The following is a 21,927-nucleotide window of genomic DNA, read 5'->3' as shown; positions in this document are numbered from 1 at the left end:
AGTATTTCAGTGCTGTAAACATTCGACACTTTATGGTTGCCATGGTCAGCTGTCATTTTATTTTGCTGCATTCATCTGCTACCATCACCTCTCACACACAACACGAGCGGTAGAATAGGCCAGGGGAAGTGGTGCACCCAGAGTGAATTTATAGCAGAGAAAAAGTAGATTTTGTATGAGAATTGACAGCGACAGCGATCAGCGAAAACGTGATTGCTAACAACACTGCAGTAAATACCGGGTACCCCCGTTCGTTTGACCACATTCAATCTGAACACTTTTTAATTTGTACCCCGCTAATTTGCACATCGTTCAGATTAAAAATGGTTCAAACGTCATTCAGCTCATGGAACGGAGTCAAGTGGAATGGAACGCTGTGGAGCGGAACGCAGAATCAAAACAAAACAGTGAAAGAGGTACCGTAAAATGGGGTGAAGTTGAACACTTTCGAGCGATTCTATTCTATAACTCCTATTAGAATGCATGTATTATTATCCATATATTTCAAAAACATGTACTGTTTGGATACCTATCGAATTATACAAACTAAATTTCGACGAAATGTTCATTTAACAATAAAAATCTATTTAAAAAATCACAAAGTGGAGTTTTTAATTCCGGGGTGAAGTTGATCAATTATTGCGATAAATTTCCTAAAATAAAGAGATATGCTATTCACTAAATTTGGGGTCACTGAATCTGGATCAATCTTCAAAAATCTTACAACTTAATAATATATCGGTCAATTTTGAATTTGAATGTTGTAAACATTAAACGCCTAAGGGTATGCAATTTTCTTTGAAACTAGTGACTCACGCAAATAAAAACACATTTTTTACTCAGAAAATGATTGTTTATCCACAGTGCAAACTCAAAGCTGGGTTCACAGAACATATCTGGAATGTATGAAACAGTTTATTTAAATGGTGTTTTCATATAGCCTTGTCAATAGTCAATTGTTTGAAGAAGAACCCTTCAACAGTTCATCAAACATTTCATAAAAAATCTGTTTTTCCATGGTATAATTATCTTGAATGTCAAACCAAACTTTGGAACATCAAGAGTAGCCATCAGGTAATACGACATCACAGAAATGGTGCTAAATTAAATCGAATCATAGCTCTCTTGATAGCATATACATGTGGGTACGTGAATGATCAACTTCTCCCCACTGATCAACTACACCCCGAATTACGGTAACCAAAAACACGGTTCTAGGCCGACTAGATGTTCAAATTTAAAATGAACCCCGATGGATTGCATGAGGTACCGTTCAAATTAGCGGGGGTGCACGGTATTCATTTTCGAAAATTTCCCCCGTGAAATATTTTTTGTTAACCAGGATATAGGTTCCAAAGTGGCCAAATGGGTCGTGGGCGTTGCAGTTCAACAATAGAATGTAAGATCTCTAGAAATCACGATGTTTGATATGTCGCATACGCATGACAATGTTTACTGATGTTAAATAATGGACCCAGAATCGGTTTTTTAGAAAACCCGAATACCGGTTCTAAAATGGCCAATTGGGTACTTTTATGTGCAGCTCAGTCATATAATGCAGTAATTTAAAAAATCATGAAGTTTGGTGTGTCGTATGAGAACCGATTCCGTGGAACATCCGGAAATTGTGATCCACTCCATGACCATGATGGACTTCTAGACATCCGTCTCCATCGTTATAAAACTAATAATTGTAAAAACTTAGCTGATTTAACATTGCAAATCCACTTGTTTTCAAATTTGTCATTTTGAAATACCCTTTTTGTTTCCTGAATAACTCCGGAACCAGGTGGCCAATCCCAAAGTTCCAACTATGCTGTTATTGAGAAATGATCCAATGTGACGCAATGATCAATTTCATTGATTTTTACGGTGCGAAGAAAATAAAAAAGAGTGTATTTTGATGAATAATTTGGAAACAATTTGGAAAAAAAACGATTCGTGGAGGTGAGACCGGGAATCAACCTAAGTTCAACCAATAGGGTATATATTGCCAATTATTGCACGGCTAAAGAAGCAGCGATAGTAATTTGGCTGTCAAATATATCAGAATCGATTGTACCCCGTTTAGCATAAAGTCATTTGGCATAAAGCCGTTTGGCAAAATGAATTATCAAGAATGAATATCGGCATTTGTTAGCTTTTACCGAGATCAACACCAACGAGCCCATAGCAAAAAAATGTGGTAGGTATTCAACAAGCGTGGTGTTCGTTCAGAGCTTTTTCCAAGCTATGGATGTCAAAAATTGTTGTAACATTAGAGAGCATAACTAAATAAAACTCGTGACGGGTTCGGTGGAAGATCTTTTTGGAATAATAATTTTCTCTACATCCCAGAACAAAGAGTATCTTTCAGGGTGTTGTTGCATACATATCTGAAATCATAAGTTCGCAGTTTAAAATAAAGAGAATGCTTATAGAACATTTCGATGCGGATGTCCCAGTTGGGCCTTAACACTTGATGAAAATGACTTGGTAAAAAAGGGAAAATTTATTTGCAAAATAATGAAAGCTCTAATTTAAAGATTTTTTGCAGCATAATGCAAAAATAGTCTATATACGAGAGTTTACTTTTTTTTGTTTAAAATGTTTAAGGTGAAGTAGGCCGTCATTGCAATTTATACGCGTCGTTGATGATTGTTGCTAATTCATCTCACGATTTCGAATCAAAGAAAATCAGTTGGTTTTGCACTGAAACAACTGAAAAAGTATCAGCATACTTTATGCATGTATGCGCGTAGAGTGATACATTTTCAAGTCTATATAGTTTTATCACTTTGAAATGCAAGCTGGAAAGTCATCATTGTTGCCAAAACGAATGACGGGCTACTTAGCCTTAAGGCTCAAACGCAAAAAAAAAAACATTTCACAGCATAACTCAAATTAACAACATATTTAAAAAATAATATTTGAAGCAAAACTATTAATAATAATTTTAATTTTGGAAGTGTACGTAAAAAATACCTTCTATTATCGAATGAAGGGAAAATTTGTGATAAATAATATTTATTCCAACATATTTCGAAATCATCAAGATCATGTGTTTGCTTTTATAATATGTAGAAATATTAGCAGGTTCTAAAGCAGGGCTGCCCAACGTACGGCCCGCGGGCCGGATGCAGCCCGCGAACTCGTTTTGTGCGGTCCGCGGAAGGTTCGAAGATTCTTCTCATATTTGTCCCGATGACTATCCTACCAACTCGAAGTAAGAACATATCAAAACTTTTAATTTCCAATTAAGCTTCAATCTAATATATTTTTAAAATTGTTTTGTTTCCTTTAAATCTTCTTAGCTATGTACTTAATTATATGAATGATTCAAATTCTTAATCTCAAATTCAGTATGTTTCAACAATGTTTCTACCATGACTTCCTTCGGCATTCAAAAAATGCAGACTGAAAAAAATGACAAAAGGCTCACTGAATCATAGGCTAACATTCTCACAGAATCCTGGAAATAAATTTTACCAACACCTGGGCGTTATTCGCGCAGTATCCTTAAAAGTATTATAAAAAGACAGGATTTTCACAAAATCTCGAACAGGATTTTTTAAGACTTCTGGACATTACTTTCATGGATAACATTTTCAAGATTCTCACAGAATTTTCACCAGAATTCCATATACTTCTTACCTGGATTTATACTGGACTTTATGACTGAATTCGGAGTATGACTTTTATAAAATCAAAATATTCTGCAAGAGATTATTATATAGTTTTGAAAGAAACTCTCACAATATCCAGCAGAATGATCAACAAAAATTATCTGTTTTTCAATTTCTTCAAATGAAATTTACTTCAATAACTGTTTTTTGTCAGATTTTATGAACTTCATTTACATACTTTTTGTCAGACTTTATGCGAATTATTGTGTTTTTTTAATGTGGCTCGCGACACGAAATTGTTTCTGTGATTTGGCCCGCGGTTCAAAGAGGTTGGGCAGGCCTGTTGTAAAGTAATGATCATTCTAACAGCACGGCTTGCACGAATTGCTTAAACAGCAAAATATAAATAACTATTTTTATGTTTTGCTGTTTTTCGTATATTTTTATATAGCTTTACTGAAGTTTATCTTATAATCATATACATATAAAGAACAGCCTATTATTGAAAGAAGGCAAAATTTATCATTAAAACAATTTAAAAATACGAATGCCATCTTAAGAAACCCTTGGTTTCAGACTCATTATGCCAAATGACCATTATGCCAAACGAGTTTATGCCAAACGGCTTTATGCGAAACGAATGTATGCCAAATTACCTACCAGCGTCAGAATCTCTTAAATTTTAATTGAACTTCGCTGAAAACCAGTAAATATATTCGGCAATCTCATCAATTTTTATGCTTTTTAATTGATTTGATTGACTTTTTTCCACATTCCCTTGCCAAAACTCAATTATTGATTGTACACTTCGAGCCCTACTGTACATAATTTTGGGTTATAAATGTTGAATTCCGCCTTGATAGTAACTCCTCAGCGATGATGAGGCGATTTTACCGTTTTCCTGAGGAGTAAAAACTGGACTCAAAATTTTCAACACAGATCCTCAAGCGATTCGAGTGAGAGTGCAAAAAACTGCGAGGATTTTTTCTGGTACTCTCTATCTCTTGTTGCGATGCTCATCTTGAGGGCCCGCCCGAACAAGACAGTCCTCGGGGAGTTGTGAGAGCACTCAGTTTTGATGGAATTTTAATCTCCTGTGTTTGGCGTCTCGTTACTCGCTCATTTCTCGTTGCCTCTCAGCTTAGAATTTTTCCACTCCCTCGCAAGGTGGCAAAGGCAGCATGCTTCTCTAGAGCATGGGTTCCAAAACTTTTCGAGTGCGCGACACACCTTGGCGTTAAGCGTCTTTCTCGCGATCAACTAAGGGAAAAATATAAGAAAAGAGTTTTGTTGATCATTGATTACATTGTCACACACTTACTCAAATTAATTAAATAGCACTTTAATAAACCCTGCGTGCTGAAATAGTGCTGTTAAACAGCTTATTACACGCATATTAGGATTTTTTTGTGATATTAGAAAACAAAATTGTATTTTATAATAATGTTTGAAAAATTGATGCTTGATTGTTACTAATCTAAAAATTCTTACATTTTATATTTTTTCACAATCAACTTATCACAGAATAAGAGTCTGGTAATATTCAATTTACTTCAAAACTGTTTTCCGTTTGTTATACGGAAATTAAAAAATGTTTTAGAAAAATATTTAAAAATCAAATTTTTAAAAGTATTGTAAAATCTCAAATTTTTATCAATATCAAAAATAGGTAACCAGAAGAGGTTTCAAGAAAATAAGAATGTTCAAAAATAAAAACTCGAAAAACCAAAAATTCAAATGTTTAAATTTGCGAATAAAAATAAATCATTGCACAAAATTTGTTCAGATCGATTTAATATAGCTAAAAATGGTACCTAGATCAAATATAAAAATTAGGGAATTAGAGGGTTAACAGAAGTTCGGTGAAAATATTGTTGCTCGTCAATATTTTACAAGTCCAATGATTGTTTAAAAAAATAAACAAACAAATCTACAGTAAATCTATAAAATACTAGTTGTTCTCACTAAAAATTTTTTTTCTTCTAAGTTTGAAGACGAGGTGATACAGTTAAACCTCCATGAGCCGATGTTCCATGACTCGATATCGACTCATGGAACCATACTAAAAATAAAATTTCATGGTTACTATGATGGTCCCCTCAAACAGCTTTCCAAGGGGTTTGTTTCCACTACTCGATATTTCCATGAGTCGATGGTCCCTTCAGATATCGACTTAAGGAGGTTTCACTGTAATTTCAAATTTGAAAGACATTAACAATGCATAATCTTGCTTAATCAGTAATTGATCATTTTTTAAATCATTAGACAAATAATTTATCACGAAAAAGTTTACACATTCATCTTTTTTACCTGAAAAAGAAGCAGCTCGTAATATGTAACATCAAAATTATTTAATGATTGAAGGCATGCTGGTAGTTAGAGTAATATCCCGCATAAATCTAAACCACAATGGAACATCAATGAAAATGAATTATGTTCCATTTTTTGCCATATCAAAAATAGTACGTTCGATCATAAGTGGATAATAGTTGGATCAAGTTTGCACCACATTGATTATTGTTTTCGGAGTTCCGACCATATCAACTACGGGTTGTTAAGAATGTTTACCGTTCTAAAATCTATTTTTTCTCTTGAAAATTCTGAACGTCGAATGTAATGGAAAAACATTCAGTATGGTTCAGACACCTATAGCAAGGAAGTTGCAAAAATGGTTTGGCTACATTAGAACCATAACGTTGAACAATTCACAGTATGGTATTCTTTTTGTTTACATAAAAATCAATGTTGAAAAAATGAAGAAATCGAGTAATACCTATTTACACATACGTGATTCATTTTAACCTTCGGGCTGTCGCGCTGTTGTACTTTGTACAACAGATGTGATTTATATGCTATCATTTTGTAACAAAGATATCTATCGACACCAAACCAAAATGTGTTCCTCAAGCATCTTCTTAAGAACAATACTCGACAGTTTATATTTACAGTGTGACCCTTTATATTGCGGTAAAATCAACAAATGTACCTACATGAATGTCGCATAATAATGAACGCACTATGTACGGTTTGAGTAAACCACAGTTTTAAATCGGTATATCTCAAAACCCAGATAATATAGAAACTTGGGATCTTTAGTAAAGTTGATCTGGAGGTGCAGCGCTATCTGATACCTCATTTAATTAGGAATTTGACCGCTAGGTGGCACTAGTGGGTATGGAAGTTTTACTTTTGTTTTGCAAATATTTCAGGATCCTGATCATTTAGAAGGATGGCGTCTTCGGCAAAGTTGTTAAGTAAGTTAAGGACTATCATTGTTCGAGCTAGTTGATTCAAAATTTTGCCACTAGGCGGCGCTAGTGTGAATGAAACTTTTGTTTGCAGATATCTCAGGAGCCTGACCACTTAGAAAGATAATGTCTTCGGCAAAGTAGTTCAGTAGCTCAAGAACTATCATTATTTGAGCCAAGAAATAGGATATTTTGCCACCAGGCGGTGCTATTGAGCATTAAATTTTGTTTTGCGGATACTGCAGGATCTTGAATTTTTAGACAGGTACCTTCAGCAAAGTTGTTTAGAAGTTCAGAAAAAATCATTATTTTACAAAATCTCGAACTTTAAGGATTAAACAAAGAAACAAATTGAGCTACCTAGCAACTCTGCCGAACACGCCATCTTTCTAAGTGATCAGGCTCCTGAAATATTTGCGAAATAAATGTTTTAAGCTCACTAGCGCCGCCTGGTGGCAAATTTTTGAATCAACAAGCTCTAACAATGATAGTCCATGAGTTACTGAGCAACTTTGCCGAAGACGCCATCTTTCTAAGTGGTCAGGATCATGAGATCTGCGAAATAAAAGTTTCATGCTCACTAGCGCCGCCTAGTGGCAAAATCCCGAATTACTTGGCTAAAATAATGATAGCCCTTGAGCTACTGAACAACTTTGCCGAAGACGTTATCTTTCTAAGTGGTCAGAATCCTGGGATATTCGCAAAACCAAGGGTGTTGTACAAAGTACAACGCGCGACTACTCGCGTTACAAAAATTCGCGCGACGACCGAAAGGTTAAAAACTTTCGGCTTCAAAAAGAAGGCTTCAATGGGAAAATAAATAGACACATAAAATTGGTTCAATCGTGGTTTTCAATAAAACCGACGCGTATAAAAACTTCAATCCACACCATGAATCTATGAATAATCAGGCTTTGTAGCTGATTTAGTGACAGGATCCAGCTGCATTTGTGGTTTCATACCAGATAATTCATCCAAATCTTGTAAGGCGGTGCCCGTAGTCTTTTTTTTTTCTCTGTCCAGAGAAAAATTGTTTCTTCTTGCACCGCTCAGCTGCAAAAATAAAATAATCAGAACTTCGTGCGGTACTTTTTTTATGATTTACCTCGCATAACCATTTTTATATGGTTTCACTTCAAAACAAGTACTGTTTTCGGCTTTTTTTTATCCACTCAAATGATATATTCTATCATTAGAAAAGGACACGGTAGACTTCTGGCTAGGCTCTCGCAAGGGTTTTGCCAAAAAATCTTGTCGATAACTTTGGATGTTTTGTGGTAGCTATTTAAGAGGTTCAAGAATTACCCAATAAATTGAATGAGGCTTTTAGAAACATATGTTGATGATGATCGAACACCTAAAATTACAAAAATTGGCCAATCGGTCTTAATAACACCTTACCTTTACCCCTTTGCAGCTCAGGAAAGCGCCACATTGCTGGAAACGGAATCGCGTCCCATGATCAGCTACTGTCCAACTCAACCGATGATCAGGAAGACTATTCATGGGTTAGTTAATGCCCCCGACACAGCTAAATTACACGTGAACTAACCCGTTTTATCGCATCCCTTCGAATTTTCTCTCTCTGACGCTTACGGAACGAACGCATCCTCCGATTCCTTCCCTCCAGCAGCCCAAGGTACGGACCCAATCCCGATGTCGGAGAAAGCGCTTCTCCTGTGTGCGAACCTGCGGCCCGCTCATCCTAGTGTCCTGCATCTTCCTGTCCCTCGGGTTCATGTACTGGCTGTACTTCGACATCAGGCAACAGGTCGCCGAGTACCGGATCCGCATCGAGCAAGGTGAATCTACGGCTTGACTGACGGAGGAGTTTTGTTTGATTTCTATATTCTATTATATGCATTTAAGTGAGATTTTCATGCGATGAAAGCACAAAACGATTGTTACCGCTGTATTGTTGGGAAGTTTAAGCGACCACCTAAAAGGCTTCCCGATAATTGAACCCTAATTGACCCGAACTAATCGATTGCGTTTTCTCTTCTTTCCCCTCCTTCTAATATGGATTACCCTTAACACTTGTGCAGTGTCAGCCACTAGTCAAAATGTGCCGGAAGCCTTACAAAAGTGGCACGAAACGTCGAAAAATCTCGAGCAAAACCAAACGGCCCTGAACGGCAAACTGCGCGAGATTCAACAAGTGCTGAGCAATTTCTCCACTGAGGTAAGGGGACACTTTTGTTGCGATTTCGGTCGCAACTGACCCGTTTCGTGTTCTATTTTAAGCTCAAGCAGTTGCGGGATACGATAGAGAAGAAGAAGGAAAACTCCCAGGAAGCTCAGCTCAACAGTCTGAAGTCGAGCGTGGCCGGGCTTGGGTCCAAGATCGAGGATGCCCTCACACGGATAACGGCCCTCGAGGAGCAGCACACGAAAGATCAGGGTGAACAGAAGTCGCTGCGGAAGAGCGTGGACGACTTGCAGGTGAGTTGTGCGGATTCCCTTCTACGAACCAAAACGTTACAAATGTTCTTCTCCGCTGTAGGTCTTGCTCAACCAGGTGCGCAACAATTCCTCCCCGGCTTCGATGGACAACACGTTGAACAACGCCACGGAGCAAACGATCGCCAACATCCGGGAGCAGTTGTCCGCCCAGATCGATAACATGTCGCAGAACTTCACCGGCGAACTGCAAGAACTGAAGCAGATGAACGTGTGGCTGGGTAAGGACCTGAGCAGCCACAAGGCAAGCATCGACGAGTTGATCGAGAACTCGGCCAACGTTTCCTCGCACGTCAAATCGGTCGAAAACATCTGGGTGGATATGAAGGCGAACTTGACCGGTTTGGAGGGTAGTGCCAAGCAGATGGCCGAACAGATTCAGGGTCTGCAGAACGTTACCAATGGGCTTCAGGGGAGCTTGGGGACGGTTCGCGAGCAGTGCGACCAGTACGGTGGACAAAACAATGTGATAAACGGTGAAATCGAAAGCATCAAGTCGCGACTGGAAAAAGTGGAGAGGCGTGAGGTGGCGCCAACGGTGCCGAGCACTTCTGCCAACAGCACAGAAGTAAGGTTAAGAGAGTATTCACGGTAGAAGTCTTTGCTAATAGATGATACTTTTCCTCGCAGGCTGACAAGGACATCATTTCTAAGAAGCTGCATCAGCTGTTCGACAGCTCGCCGACTCAATCGACGTCGCAAGCGGCGGGCGTCGAACAGGAATCGAAGCAACCCGCAGCAGCGCCTACGAGTGGGCAACCGGCTACGGCAGCGCTGCCATCTAGCGGAAGTTCAAGCAGCAGCAGCAGTTCCACCACCAGCACTACAACGGTTGCTAGTCCCAGTTCGAATAAAAAGGCCGAGCCCAGTTTGAGTGGCGGTGGGATGTAAATACGAGGTTAGACAAATAATTATAGGACGGTAGGTTTGACGCCACTACGTCGAGTGTCGGTTTTGCAAATTTTAACTCTTTCCACACGTTATGATGCATCTTGAGATGAGAATTGCTCTTCAACTGTTGCTGGAATCGTGGATACGGAATCATCAATGATGGACTCAGATTTTAACACAAAAATAATTCAAAGTTTACAAATATCTTCGTTGGGTGCCAATTTAAAGGTTATGATCAAGCTTTAGATGGTGGATCAGATTTTTAGATCTCAGACATTTATTTCTTAGATAGAGGATGTCAAATGCAACTGAGCACATAAGACAACTAAGACGACAGGGATTATAGATTGACATTGGGCGCCAAATCAGGATCATAATATGAAGTGGAGCTCAGTTGAGAGGCTTTAGGATGAAATATTTGTGGTTGAGGCTCCATTTCTCGTACCGTGTGAGCAATCCTTTATACTTCTTTCAATTTCCAGTTCCACAACAGTATTTTGATATCTTAGTTTTGTCTCTAACTAAAATAATCATGATAACCAACAGCACTTGAAGAGCAATTCTCATCATCGCACACAAAGAACAGATACATGTATTTACGGGAACGCTGAAAGCGATCTGTTAAAAGGAATGCAAACCAGAATGGAAACATTTAGAATAATCCATAAAATTAGCAAGAGAAAAGTTGTCAATGCAAATTGAGAAAAAAAACGTTGATTAAGTTTTAGCGAACCAAAGTTGTGTTTATTTTTAGTACTATACATATTTTTAATTTTTGTGTGTAAGAGAAACTGCGATGGTTAACTATAGCACTGATAGGTTTTCGTTTTTTCTGTTTCAAAAATAATAAAAGAAATTTTTTGATACAAGAGTGCAAGGGCAGCTTACGATGATGATATTAAACCGGAAACTTAAAACGTAGATCAAAAACACTAGTTCATATGTAGAGAAAGAGGGTGAATCGCCACCATAGACCGTCAACAATAAGAAATCAAAGGCTAGAACCCCCGTAAAAGAGTGCAATCTACAATTCCTTAACTGAGTAGCTAAATTAATGAGTAAAATCTTGAGATTTCTATTCCCCGAACCCAGTCCAAAGCCGGCAAGAGTCGAATTCAACTTAAGTAACATCGAATTTCCACAAATTCAATCAAATTCTATACTGTAACGGAGTCGTATAAGTAACGCAAGACGCGACAGACAGCCACAAACAAAGATTATAAAAAAGAAGAATGTTTTCCCTTGTTATGTGAGAGTACCTTAGTAAACTAGTGAGTATAAAAATGACGCAAATCGAGAACAAGATTATTTCTATTGACGAGAGGTAGAATTTAGATACCGTAGCATATTAAAATGGTGGAAAAGATGAACATCTGCTGACAATTTTACATCGATCCTTTGCACTATCTACTCTTAACACATATAAGCCTACTGATAAACCGTTCAACAAACCACGCAGCAGCTACTTCGTCGCTTTTGAAGTTATTCAACTAGCGACTATCGACGGCCATTTTGAAATCGATCGAGCGGACTTTGACAGCTGATTCTACGAATATTAACAGTGTATTGATGGCCCTCGAACTTGTTGCTTCTTGATATCTTCGGTAAACCCTTAAGTTGACACTGACCTTGATAGAATGCACAACTCTCAAAAACTCAAAATTTCAAACGCAAGTGGCATTTCCGTTCAAATCACTGTTCCTCATTTGACAAAAATCAAGCGACATTAAGAGTGCTTACGCAGTGTCTTTTCGATTCAATGGAGCAAAATAATTACACAAATTAGCGGGCAAAACACAGGCACAGTTTTTGTAGCATCACATTGCAAGCAGCAGCTTTGTACTTAGTTTCGATAGTATTTTCTGGAAAACAGCATCAGAATTACACATTTTTTGTGCGGCGTGGGGCTCGTAGGCAAAACATGCATGTAGGTAGAGCATACAGAAAGCCAAGACAAAAAATAAATAAATTCGACGAATTTGCATTCTCTGTAGATACCTTTCGTAACCAATTGATCTTGCTGCTTGATTCCCCCCAAAGAGCAAAATATATAAACTGAAACACATTCAATTCCCAAACATGAGGTATTGTTGCGTGATTTCGATCACTATCACTATCACGTCGTGGAGTATCACATCCGTTACTAACGATCCGCTTGATCAACTACCGTACCCATCACACGAATTTTGTCAATTCGTGCGAAGCTTCCTATATGCCAACGCTACCGGTGGTAATTTCGATTCCGTCTCCTCATCAACGTAAAACTCCCGAAATGTACTTTTTTAGCAGGCTAGTTCATGATCCCGACCACCTAAAAGCATGAACAATGTGAGGCAGCGCAGTTTGGTTAGTAATTTTGCCGCTACCTGGTGCTAGTATGCATGTAATTTGGTCATACTCTAGCCCATGATCCTGGCCACTAAGAAAGTTCGTGTCCTCAGTATTTTTTTTTTCAGAAGCTCGAGAGCAGTTCGTGTCTTCGGCATTATTTAATATTGTATTATATTATGTTCCACCAAGTTTTGAATTTCATCTTAGTGTACAAGTTTACAGAAACATACCTTCTTCTAAATATTCATACAGTCGAAGCTCGTTATAACGACATTTTTTGGTCCCTAGAAAAATATATTGATGCTTCAGCTGTTATCTATAGTGACATTCTCTATTACGACGATCCCTTGCGATGTCGTTATATCAAGCTTCGACTGTACTTCCAAAATATTTTAATTCGAATTTTTTGTTATTTCTCTCAAAATGATATTTTTCAACAGCTTTAAAATAGTCGAACATGATTTCATTAGTTTCCCATAGATTAAACTTTAAGTTATTTCTGATAAGTTAAAAATTTTATGTATTGTCATTAATAAGCATGCAAATCATGGTTCGAAAAAGTTCAAAAATAAAGTCGCATGAACAAAACTTAATTTTCACAAAAACTTTACATTTTACAAACTTATGCTGCCGTGATTCGCAAGTCAGTCCCATCCGCATTTTCGTTAAAATTGAGTTGAGTTCAGTTTTCAACATATCTTCCTATGCTCTTTCAGCTGCACCAATGAGATAGTATGATTTGCTAGGAAAAAATTAAAAAAAACAGCAAGTCAAATTGTCCCATAATGAAAAGTAATCGCATATCAGTCACACTACAGATTTCCGCACAGTGTAACACAAAATGAACCGTGTTTTGATCATCTTTATATTTTTCTCGGAATGCTACCGTAGTGAAAAGCAAATTGTGAAAGTTTCATTAAGATTTGAACATATTTCAATGCATTGGAATTTTTTGAATATTTGTATGGAAAACGAATTTGGAAACATCACAGCCCATTTTCTCAATTCCTACTTTTTACAGATGGGACTGACTTGCGATTCACGGCAGTATGGATATGAGAAAAAAACATCATTCATACATTGAATATAATTGGAAGAAAAATTGTGATTCGAGCTTAGTACGACGATCAATGGTACCCTGCTTTACGGTAACCAAATGCTAATTTTCCGTACAAAATGTCCAAGTTTGAGCCTTTGTATTTCAGCTCCAAATTGGTTGAAATTCTCGTGGAGAATCGTTGAAATTCCATCTATAGCAAATTCATTACATGGAATTAATTTTTCAAAGAGTTTTAGAAGGTTGTTCGAAAGGTAGAGTAAATGTCACGGAAAAAAAAATCAAATTGCCTAAAATTCACATATTTCCATCAATTTATGCTACCTAAACATACCTAATCATACAAAATAAAGCCACCAAAATTTTCAGTTAAATTTGTTAAAAACGGATATTTTTTGTTATGCTAGAAATATTCCTGTTTTAAGCAATTTTTTGATAAAAATGTAATGTATAATGTGATACAAGTATCGATGTTTTGTGTTTCAGCCAGCGAACTTTTGCCCCACACTAGTTCCAAGTAGACCTGTGCGCCGCCGCGCCACGCCGCCGCCGCCGATCAATTTTACGTCACGCCGACGCCGCATGAGGTACCGGCGCACATCATTTTTGTCAATATCTGTGCCATTTTTCAACCAATTTTAATAGTTTTGAGCGCAAATAATGGCACGTACATGATTAGTTTGAGATTTCGCAGATTTAAGTAAGTTCAGGTGAACCCAAACTTTTGCACGATACACCATACTGAGGGGTGAACCCAAACTTTTGCACGATGACTTGACTGAGTGTTTCACTGATTTTGAATACTTTTTAGATTTTTCCGCAAACATCTCGTGAGTGCTCTTCAAAGAATATAAGGTTACGATTCTAATGACACCTTGTTTTAAAATTTCGGTCGATCTAATGCTGAGTATATTAGCTTTGTTTTTTCAGTGTGTATTTTTAAAAATGTCACAACTTCAAGTAAAAAATTAGTACACAAAGTTTAAAAAATGTTTTTTGGAAAAATACATACGAATTAAGAATAACTCTTTGCCTTTCGAATGCGACATAGAGAGTTTCAATTGGACGTGAAATCACAGAGATATGGACTGAACACTTTTGCATGTTTTTTAGGGGGTGAACCCAAACTTATGCACGGGAGTGTATATTGAAATCACTCCAAGGAATCCTTCAAGAATTATATGTCTCCTGTCATTCTGCAGCGTTTTCTTTTTTATTTTTTCAAAGGATTTCTTCAAGCATTACATGGGTATGGGATAACTGGATTTTTCAACAATTTATATTAAATGAAATTCGCTGGAGATTACTCTAGGTTTAGAATATTTCTAATGGAATCTTCAAGGGTTTCTCCAGGGATTCATACAGAATTTAATATTTGGATTACTCCGAGAAATTGATCGAGTATTCGTCCATCGACTTCTTCAGGAATACCACCAAAGATTTTCTTGAAAAATCCTAAAAGGGTTGTTCCTATACTTTTCTAGTGATTTCTCATTTTGTATATACAAGAACTTCTTTTATTAAGGCATTCATTCAAGAAATTCTTGCAGAATATTGTTCAGATATCTCTCATCTTACAAATGCATTAGAAACATATTGCCTAATGCTTTATGTAATTATATGATTATGCTACATTAACAATATATGTATACTGTAGTATCCCTGAAAAAATCTTTGAAGAATTCCTGACACTTGGGCGAGTCACGGACACCGTCTTCAGTTGTACATATTACATTTTACACCAGACAATGGACAAGCATGATCCAATGGCACAGCCAAGAAAAAATCCTAAATAAAAGTTTCAACAACTGAAGCGGGGATCGAACCAACAACCCTTGACACGATGATTATCCATAAAAAAATGTTTTTTTTTATAATTGATTAGTGATTTCTTTTACGTTTTTCTTACGGCATTTCAATAACAATTGTTGAGGAAAACATCGAGAAACTTTGTTCATAACTCAAGATGACAATTTGGGCAAAATGTTGAGAATGTGTTTCGACGTAGTCATTGTAAAACGTTCATGGAGGAGTTCTAATAAGTGAATAACAGAAGAGCCCATTTTCAAAATTCTTTGGACATTGTTAAAAATTGTGTGGTTTCTCCCTTCCCGTCGCATTTATCCAATATAAACTTTTGAAAATTATCTATAGCCATCTAGACCAGATTGACGCTTCTTAAGCAATCAAGAGTTTTTCTGACCACATCCTGGCGATAGCTGGAAGGTTTTATAGGAGAATATGCTTATCATAGACATTTGCAGGCACCTCTACAATTAAACAAATTGCAAAAAAACGTGAAATTTCATACATTATTCTATAAGAAGAAGAAAGAAGTAATAATAATTAAAAATTTTCTCAATGATTCCGCAAAATCTAAGCTATTATTTGTCATTAGTTTTCATTCTTACGAATATAACTAAAAATGTTGCAGAAATAAAGTCAAAAATTGTGTCCTTAATGTATCGATTGTACTTTCATCAATAGGTTCGTATATGCCAAACAAATTTCGCAAGCAGTTTATTCAAGAATTAGATTTAAAAAAAATCTAACGGTATTCTTGTGAAAAAAGAAACCCACAAAAATGGAAAAGTTAAGAAATTTCAGCGGCAACACCTTCAACATTTTTTACTAATATTTAATTCCAAAATTACTCCTCGTGTTGCTTTAACGATTCCAGCACTGGAGAAGGCATCCCCATTTTGGCAACATAAAAATCACGCCTTGTTGCTAAAATCGTAAGGCACTGTATTTATTTAGTTAGGGTAGGTGTACCAGTTATGAACATAATGGTTCCCAATTTCGTCAAACTTGATATTTTGATTATCTTCAAATTTTTGATCATTATGTGTGTATAAGCAGTTTGACATCAAATATATCTTAATGCTGAAACATTGAAAAATATTCAAAATGTGAAAGTTTTGAAAGTGGTGACACATATGTCTAAATAGGGAACCACTATGGCCATAACTGGTACACTTTCCTTAGTTATTAAATTTCTACACACACTACATCATAATACACAAGTTTTTCCAGAAACTGTCCCATGCGTTCCTTAAGAGATTCTTCAAAATAAATCTCTCAGGACTCCGCATTGAATCCTCTAAGGTATGGTCTTACGATTCATCCCAAAACTTCAGCAATAATTACAATAAAAATCACAAGAGTGCTTCTGGCATTTATATTATGCGAATTTCTCCATATAGTACTAATAGATTGATATTTTCCAGGACACTTGCAACTATGCCTGCAAGGATACTATGAATAATTCCTCCAAATGTCCAAATCAGCTGCGCATCATGAGAGTTAGTTTATCGTATATCGCTACAGCTCTCTGCTACAATGCATGATAAAACCCATCTAAACAAGCACTGAACCTTGGACACTGTTTTTATATGATGTTTGGGGATTGCTCATCATGCCAGTAACACCTACCCCAAAGTCTACCACACATGGTAAATAAGCAAAATAGGATTTTATCAGAACTCTGCTTCATTGCTGTTGTTTAGCAAGTATGTTACAACTTGCGAAACATTGCCGATCATGCGCCGATACAGATGTGATGTTTTTCTTCGCTTATTTTGATCGCGCTTCGAAATCAATTGAGAACAAGTCATGTAATGCCTGCATACAACTACTCAGCCTGATCATGCTAATGGTGGATTCAAATCCTACAACTCGAGGATTTTTTTTATAGTTTTCTCGACTCCCCAGGGTATAAAATATCTTAGTACTTGTCATACAAAACTGTAAAAACGTCAATGGGGTCTTAAAGGCCTGTCTCGAACTTAGTGCCAAACGCTTAAGTTTAGGCCAAAAACACATGTTTACTCAATTTTTAAGTCCAAAAAACATTGTTTATGTTTTCTTAAGATTTTGTCACACCCCTCAAATTTTGGGTATATTTTGTTTCCCGTCTCCCCTCCGAAATATCAGATAGGAACAACCCCAGTGTGAAAACTAAAAGCCCTGTGGCGTTTTTGTCGACTAAGCGAACGTCAAACATGATCGAAAGTGTCAAAGTTCATTTATGGACCCAATTTTTAAATTTAAGTTTATATATGATATAGGGTAAGTGTTCCCTTAATTGTGGGTGTTCCTATAGTTGCGGTAGTGCCGTTTTAACTGATTTTATTGCATTAGCCACAGAACCGACACTGCTAATCGACTTATTGGCTTCTTGATACAGGGAATAGTTGAAAAGAGCGTTCAAATTGCTCAAAAACTGATGAAATATCACTAAAATTGCTAAAACTGTTCTTGCTTGTACCAATAGTTGCGGTAAAGTGTTCCTGTAGTGGAGGATCCCATAAGAAAAAATCGGGTACCGCAACTATAGGAACACAAATTAAAAATATACCGCAACTAAAGGAACCATGTACCAATAGTGGAGGTATTATTTTTCAATGGCATGCCGACTGCTGTTTTTCAAAGTTTTGGACTCTACTAGCCTACTTTGATTAGATAGTTCCGTTCAATGATACCATGATTTTCAAGCCTGCGGTAGAACTCTGACAGCTGCGGTAGAACTTGGCGGCTACCGCAGAACGGAAATTTTTCAAAATAACCGCAATATATTTTTCTGCAAACTTAAGATTATGGCTGAAATAAACTATGCTTATCATAAAAGGTGATAAAAGTATCGATATTATGTGTTACAGCCAACGAACTTTTGCCCCACACTAGTTCCAAGCTCTTGACCCACCGCACATTGGTCCAGTTTTGAAAAATCATGGCAGAAATTGCGCATTCTCAACATTTCACTATTTTTAGCCATTACAAGTTTTTTGGAACATGATTTAGGATGGAAGAGTCTACTTTGGGCATAGTCACAATATTTTGGTTGTCATAGGGCAAAATTCTAACAAAAATTCTGTTTTTGATACGTTTTTAGGCTCTCAACTTTTTCAAACAACTATTGTTTAGGCAAACTTAGGCTAAAAGCATCTTCTTCAATAGATTCCTTATTCTCAAACGCGCGTTTGAGCAAGATATCTCCGCGGGGAGTGGCGGGGAGCAATTTGTACGGTATAAAGAAGCTCTTCTTTAAATATTTGAAGTACCTACGACAAAAAGTATTAATTTAATAAGGTTAACGACACTTGAATATAAATTTGCATCCGAAGATGTTGAATATGAGAATGAGTTATCGATCAGAAAAAAAATATAATGATGTTTGGGTTTTGGTGAAAATTAATTAGTTGAGCTTTGAAGTAAAAATTTAGGTTTTTGGACATGTGCAACTATTTAACGTCTGAAAATGTAGAAAAACATGTTTATTTCTAACTTCTCGTACGTATTCTCAACTACCTAATATAGTGAATGTATGTTCGACTTTGTTTTTCTACTAAAAACTAAGTTTGGAAATGGGGTTTTGGCCAGCTATTTGAAAATCTGGACCAATGTACACCGGTGGGGCAAAATTTCATATGAGATAATTAGTTTTAACTGTTATACAATAAACCCTTCCTTAAGCCTGATTCGCTGCTGACAAGTAATTTCTTGGCCTATCTTGATGCATGAGAAATTTCTGCAAGGAATCGATCAAGGAAGTGCTTTTTTCTGATCGCAGTACGCAGTTGAAAAGAACTGTCAATTCAAACGGGAGTCGCTGTAAAAAAATTCTGCAAGGAAATTCTTTAGCAATTTCTGTTCAGCAGCAAATCAGGCTTTAAGCCTGATTTGCTCCTGAAAAGGAATCGTTAAAGAAATTTCTCACCGATTCCTTGCAGAAACTTTTTATAGTGACTCCCGTTTAAACTGACAATCCTTTTCAACTGCCTACTGCTTAGTTTCCCAAATTGTGGGTCGCGACCCCCAGAAGGGTCGTGAGCTGGTTTTTGGTGGGTCGCGAAAAAAATTTGCTTTGCATTTATATTCTACGTTTTCGAATGTCTTCGTTTTTTTGCGGCTATTGCTTTCAAACTGTTCTTATTTATTAATTTTAAATTATTCAAACACTTCATTTTTCAATAATGCAAAATAATGTTTTGAGGAATAAGCACAAGAAATCTGCCTTCGTCACTATTAAATTTTCAACTTGAGCTTGAGCTTGAGCTTGATTGGCCGCCCGTCGATGCACTCCAGTATCGCCAGATCAGCTGCACTTACACAAGGAACCAACCGAATGACTGCTTGGGACTAACAGGCATCCTCAGTGTATAAGTGCTGGTGATCTTCTATTTTTAGGCAACAATGGCACCTGCCACGTCAGAATGCAGACCAATGAGGGGAAGGGGGAGGAATTAATTGATGATGCATTGAACTAGCTCCCACGTAGACCGTATATTCCACTGCATCTACGCCAGTTCATGCGGGAGTGTATGGATTGGGGGAAAGGCATGGCAGAGAGGTTTGCTTTTGTGGTTAGCAGACTGCCTATGTATCAGGCGTAAGAAAGGCGTGCGCGTGGAAGTAGGAAGCGTTAGGGAAACGGTTTCTTGTCCGTCGCTGGGTTCTAGCGTTTGCTATGAACAAATAGTTTGAGTGTGGTATATTTAGAATGGAAGATAGAAGCAAGTGAGAGATATACAACTACAAAGTACGAGGAAAGGGACGGGCCTGGGATTGAACCCATGACCTTCTGCATATGAAGCAGAAGCGGTAGCCATCAGACCACCAACCCCGTCCAACCCTTCGTCACTATTAAATTTTCAACTTGGCAAAAAGTACATGAATATTACTGATATCTAGGGAAAAATGCATTGCATTTGACGTTCCTATTAGAGTTTTACGCTTATGTTAAAAGTTTTTTATTGCTATAATTCTGAATGCTTGACTTTTGAAAGTATTTTGAATTTTTGTGTAAAAAAAAACACCGCAGAACTTAGCTGACATAAAAAAATTGAAAATTATTCAAATGAGCACATAGGGAGACTTACGGCTTCGGCACCATTCGCCTATTATCGGCAACCAAATTTCTAACGTCAAATACCATGACCCCACAGTTATGGATCAAATAGTGTGGAGTGCAACCTACAAAATTCAATAAAACGACATGGAAAACGTTAAATTGTAATATAAAAGCACGAATCGAATCGTTTCAAATTGGAACTTCGGTTAGTAAACTGTTTTGAGTGTAATATTTACATAGGATTTCATAAAAAATAAAAATTGTATCGGTTCCTGAAAACCATATTATGGATCAATTTTCATATTATGGATCAAAATGTGACATATTACGGATCAGTGCGCAAAATCAAGAGATTTTCAACTCAATGCATCTGTATTGCATGGTATAGCGAAAGTTAACAATGTGTCATATAGGGAAAGTGTACCAGTTATGGCCATAGTGGTTCCCTATTTGGCCATATGCGAATTTCGGATAGCTTTCACATTTTTAATCTTTCTGAATGTTTCAACATCAAGATATATCCTCTATCTTACTGTTAAAACACAAAAAAACTTTTCAAAGTGTTGATACATTCAAATTATCCCGTATGGCGAAATAGGGAACCACTATGGCCATAACTGGTACACCTACCCTATTACTGCAAAAAATAGCAGTGGTAGAGCTGGAAACAAGGGTAAAATGGCCTTTTTTGTGATACTGCATTGTAGTAACTGAGACATGAACTGTTTTCGCTATACACCAAGTTTACCACCCATTTTTGTCTGCTAAAAAATGAAATTTACAAACCTTGATGTTTTATTAGTTTTATCCTTAGTGCAATTGTCTGAAAATGTCGAATCCAATGCACAAAATAGCAGAAATCTACATTCTTTGGAAGTGATCCATAACCGTGGTAAACGATCATTTCCTGGTCCATATTATGGATCACTAGTTAGAAGTGCTAATATTCGATATTTAGAATCAACAATCAAGAAAAATGTTTTCCAAAGATGAATTCATACTAAATCGAAGCGAACGAGCATAAAATATGTTATAACATTTGAATTTTACCACCTGTGGGAGCTTATGAATGCTGACGGCACTTCTTACAGAAAACGACCATATAATGATAGCTGTGTGGTACCAACTAAACATTTGTCAAATACACCGTTATTTAGCGGTCGAATGTTGTGCTTAACATTACAAATGGTAGAAGACAAATAGTATAACATGGGAAAAATATGTTTTACGTCAACGTTTATGTTTTGAGCGAGTTATCCGATGTTGAACGCCAAAGTGATCCGTCACTGTGGGTGATCCGTTACTGTGTGGGTATGGTACACCGTATTCTTCTATCAAAACAATAGAAGGATTAGCCTTAGAATGCTAATGTCGCGACTGTTCGTGTGACCAACATCTAGTTTGCCGCGCTCTGACAGCTTGAGTACCGGGTCTATAAATGTCAAATCAATTTTTTGAACCAAAATAAGACATTCCCTACAA

At 36.9% G+C, this 21,927-nt stretch overlaps 1 protein-coding gene across 3 annotated transcripts in view; it reads left to right on the top strand.

The window, feature by feature from the left end:
• Positions 1–12,282, top strand: part of LOC5574423 (secreted 45 kDa protein) — a 76,847-nt gene extending 64,565 nt beyond the window's left edge. Inside the window, exons 3-8 of one of the 3 annotated variants that reach the window (XM_021841774.1) lie at positions 8,271–8,361; positions 8,487–8,655; positions 8,899–9,035; positions 9,098–9,295; positions 9,357–9,881; positions 9,944–12,282. In XM_021841774.1, the coding sequence (XP_021697466.1) occupies positions 8,271–8,361; positions 8,487–8,655; positions 8,899–9,035; positions 9,098–9,295; positions 9,357–9,881; positions 9,944–10,204 (1,381 nt within the window). In that variant the 3' untranslated portion in view covers positions 10,205–12,282. Of the gene's footprint in view, positions 1–8,270; positions 8,362–8,483; positions 8,656–8,898; positions 9,036–9,097; positions 9,296–9,356; positions 9,882–9,943 lie in introns of all 3 variants that reach the window. The other 2 variants (XM_021841773.1, XM_001661385.2) reach the window with 2 other exon arrangements.
• Positions 12,283–21,927: the final 9,645 nt, after the last annotated feature.

Source organism: Aedes aegypti, chromosome 2 (assembly GCF_002204515.2).
Source record: "Aedes aegypti strain LVP_AGWG chromosome 2, AaegL5.0 Primary Assembly, whole genome shotgun sequence".
Lineage (NCBI taxonomy): Eukaryota > Metazoa > Arthropoda > Insecta > Diptera > Culicidae > Aedes > Aedes aegypti.
This window is presented reverse-complemented; position numbering and strand designations above follow the sequence as displayed.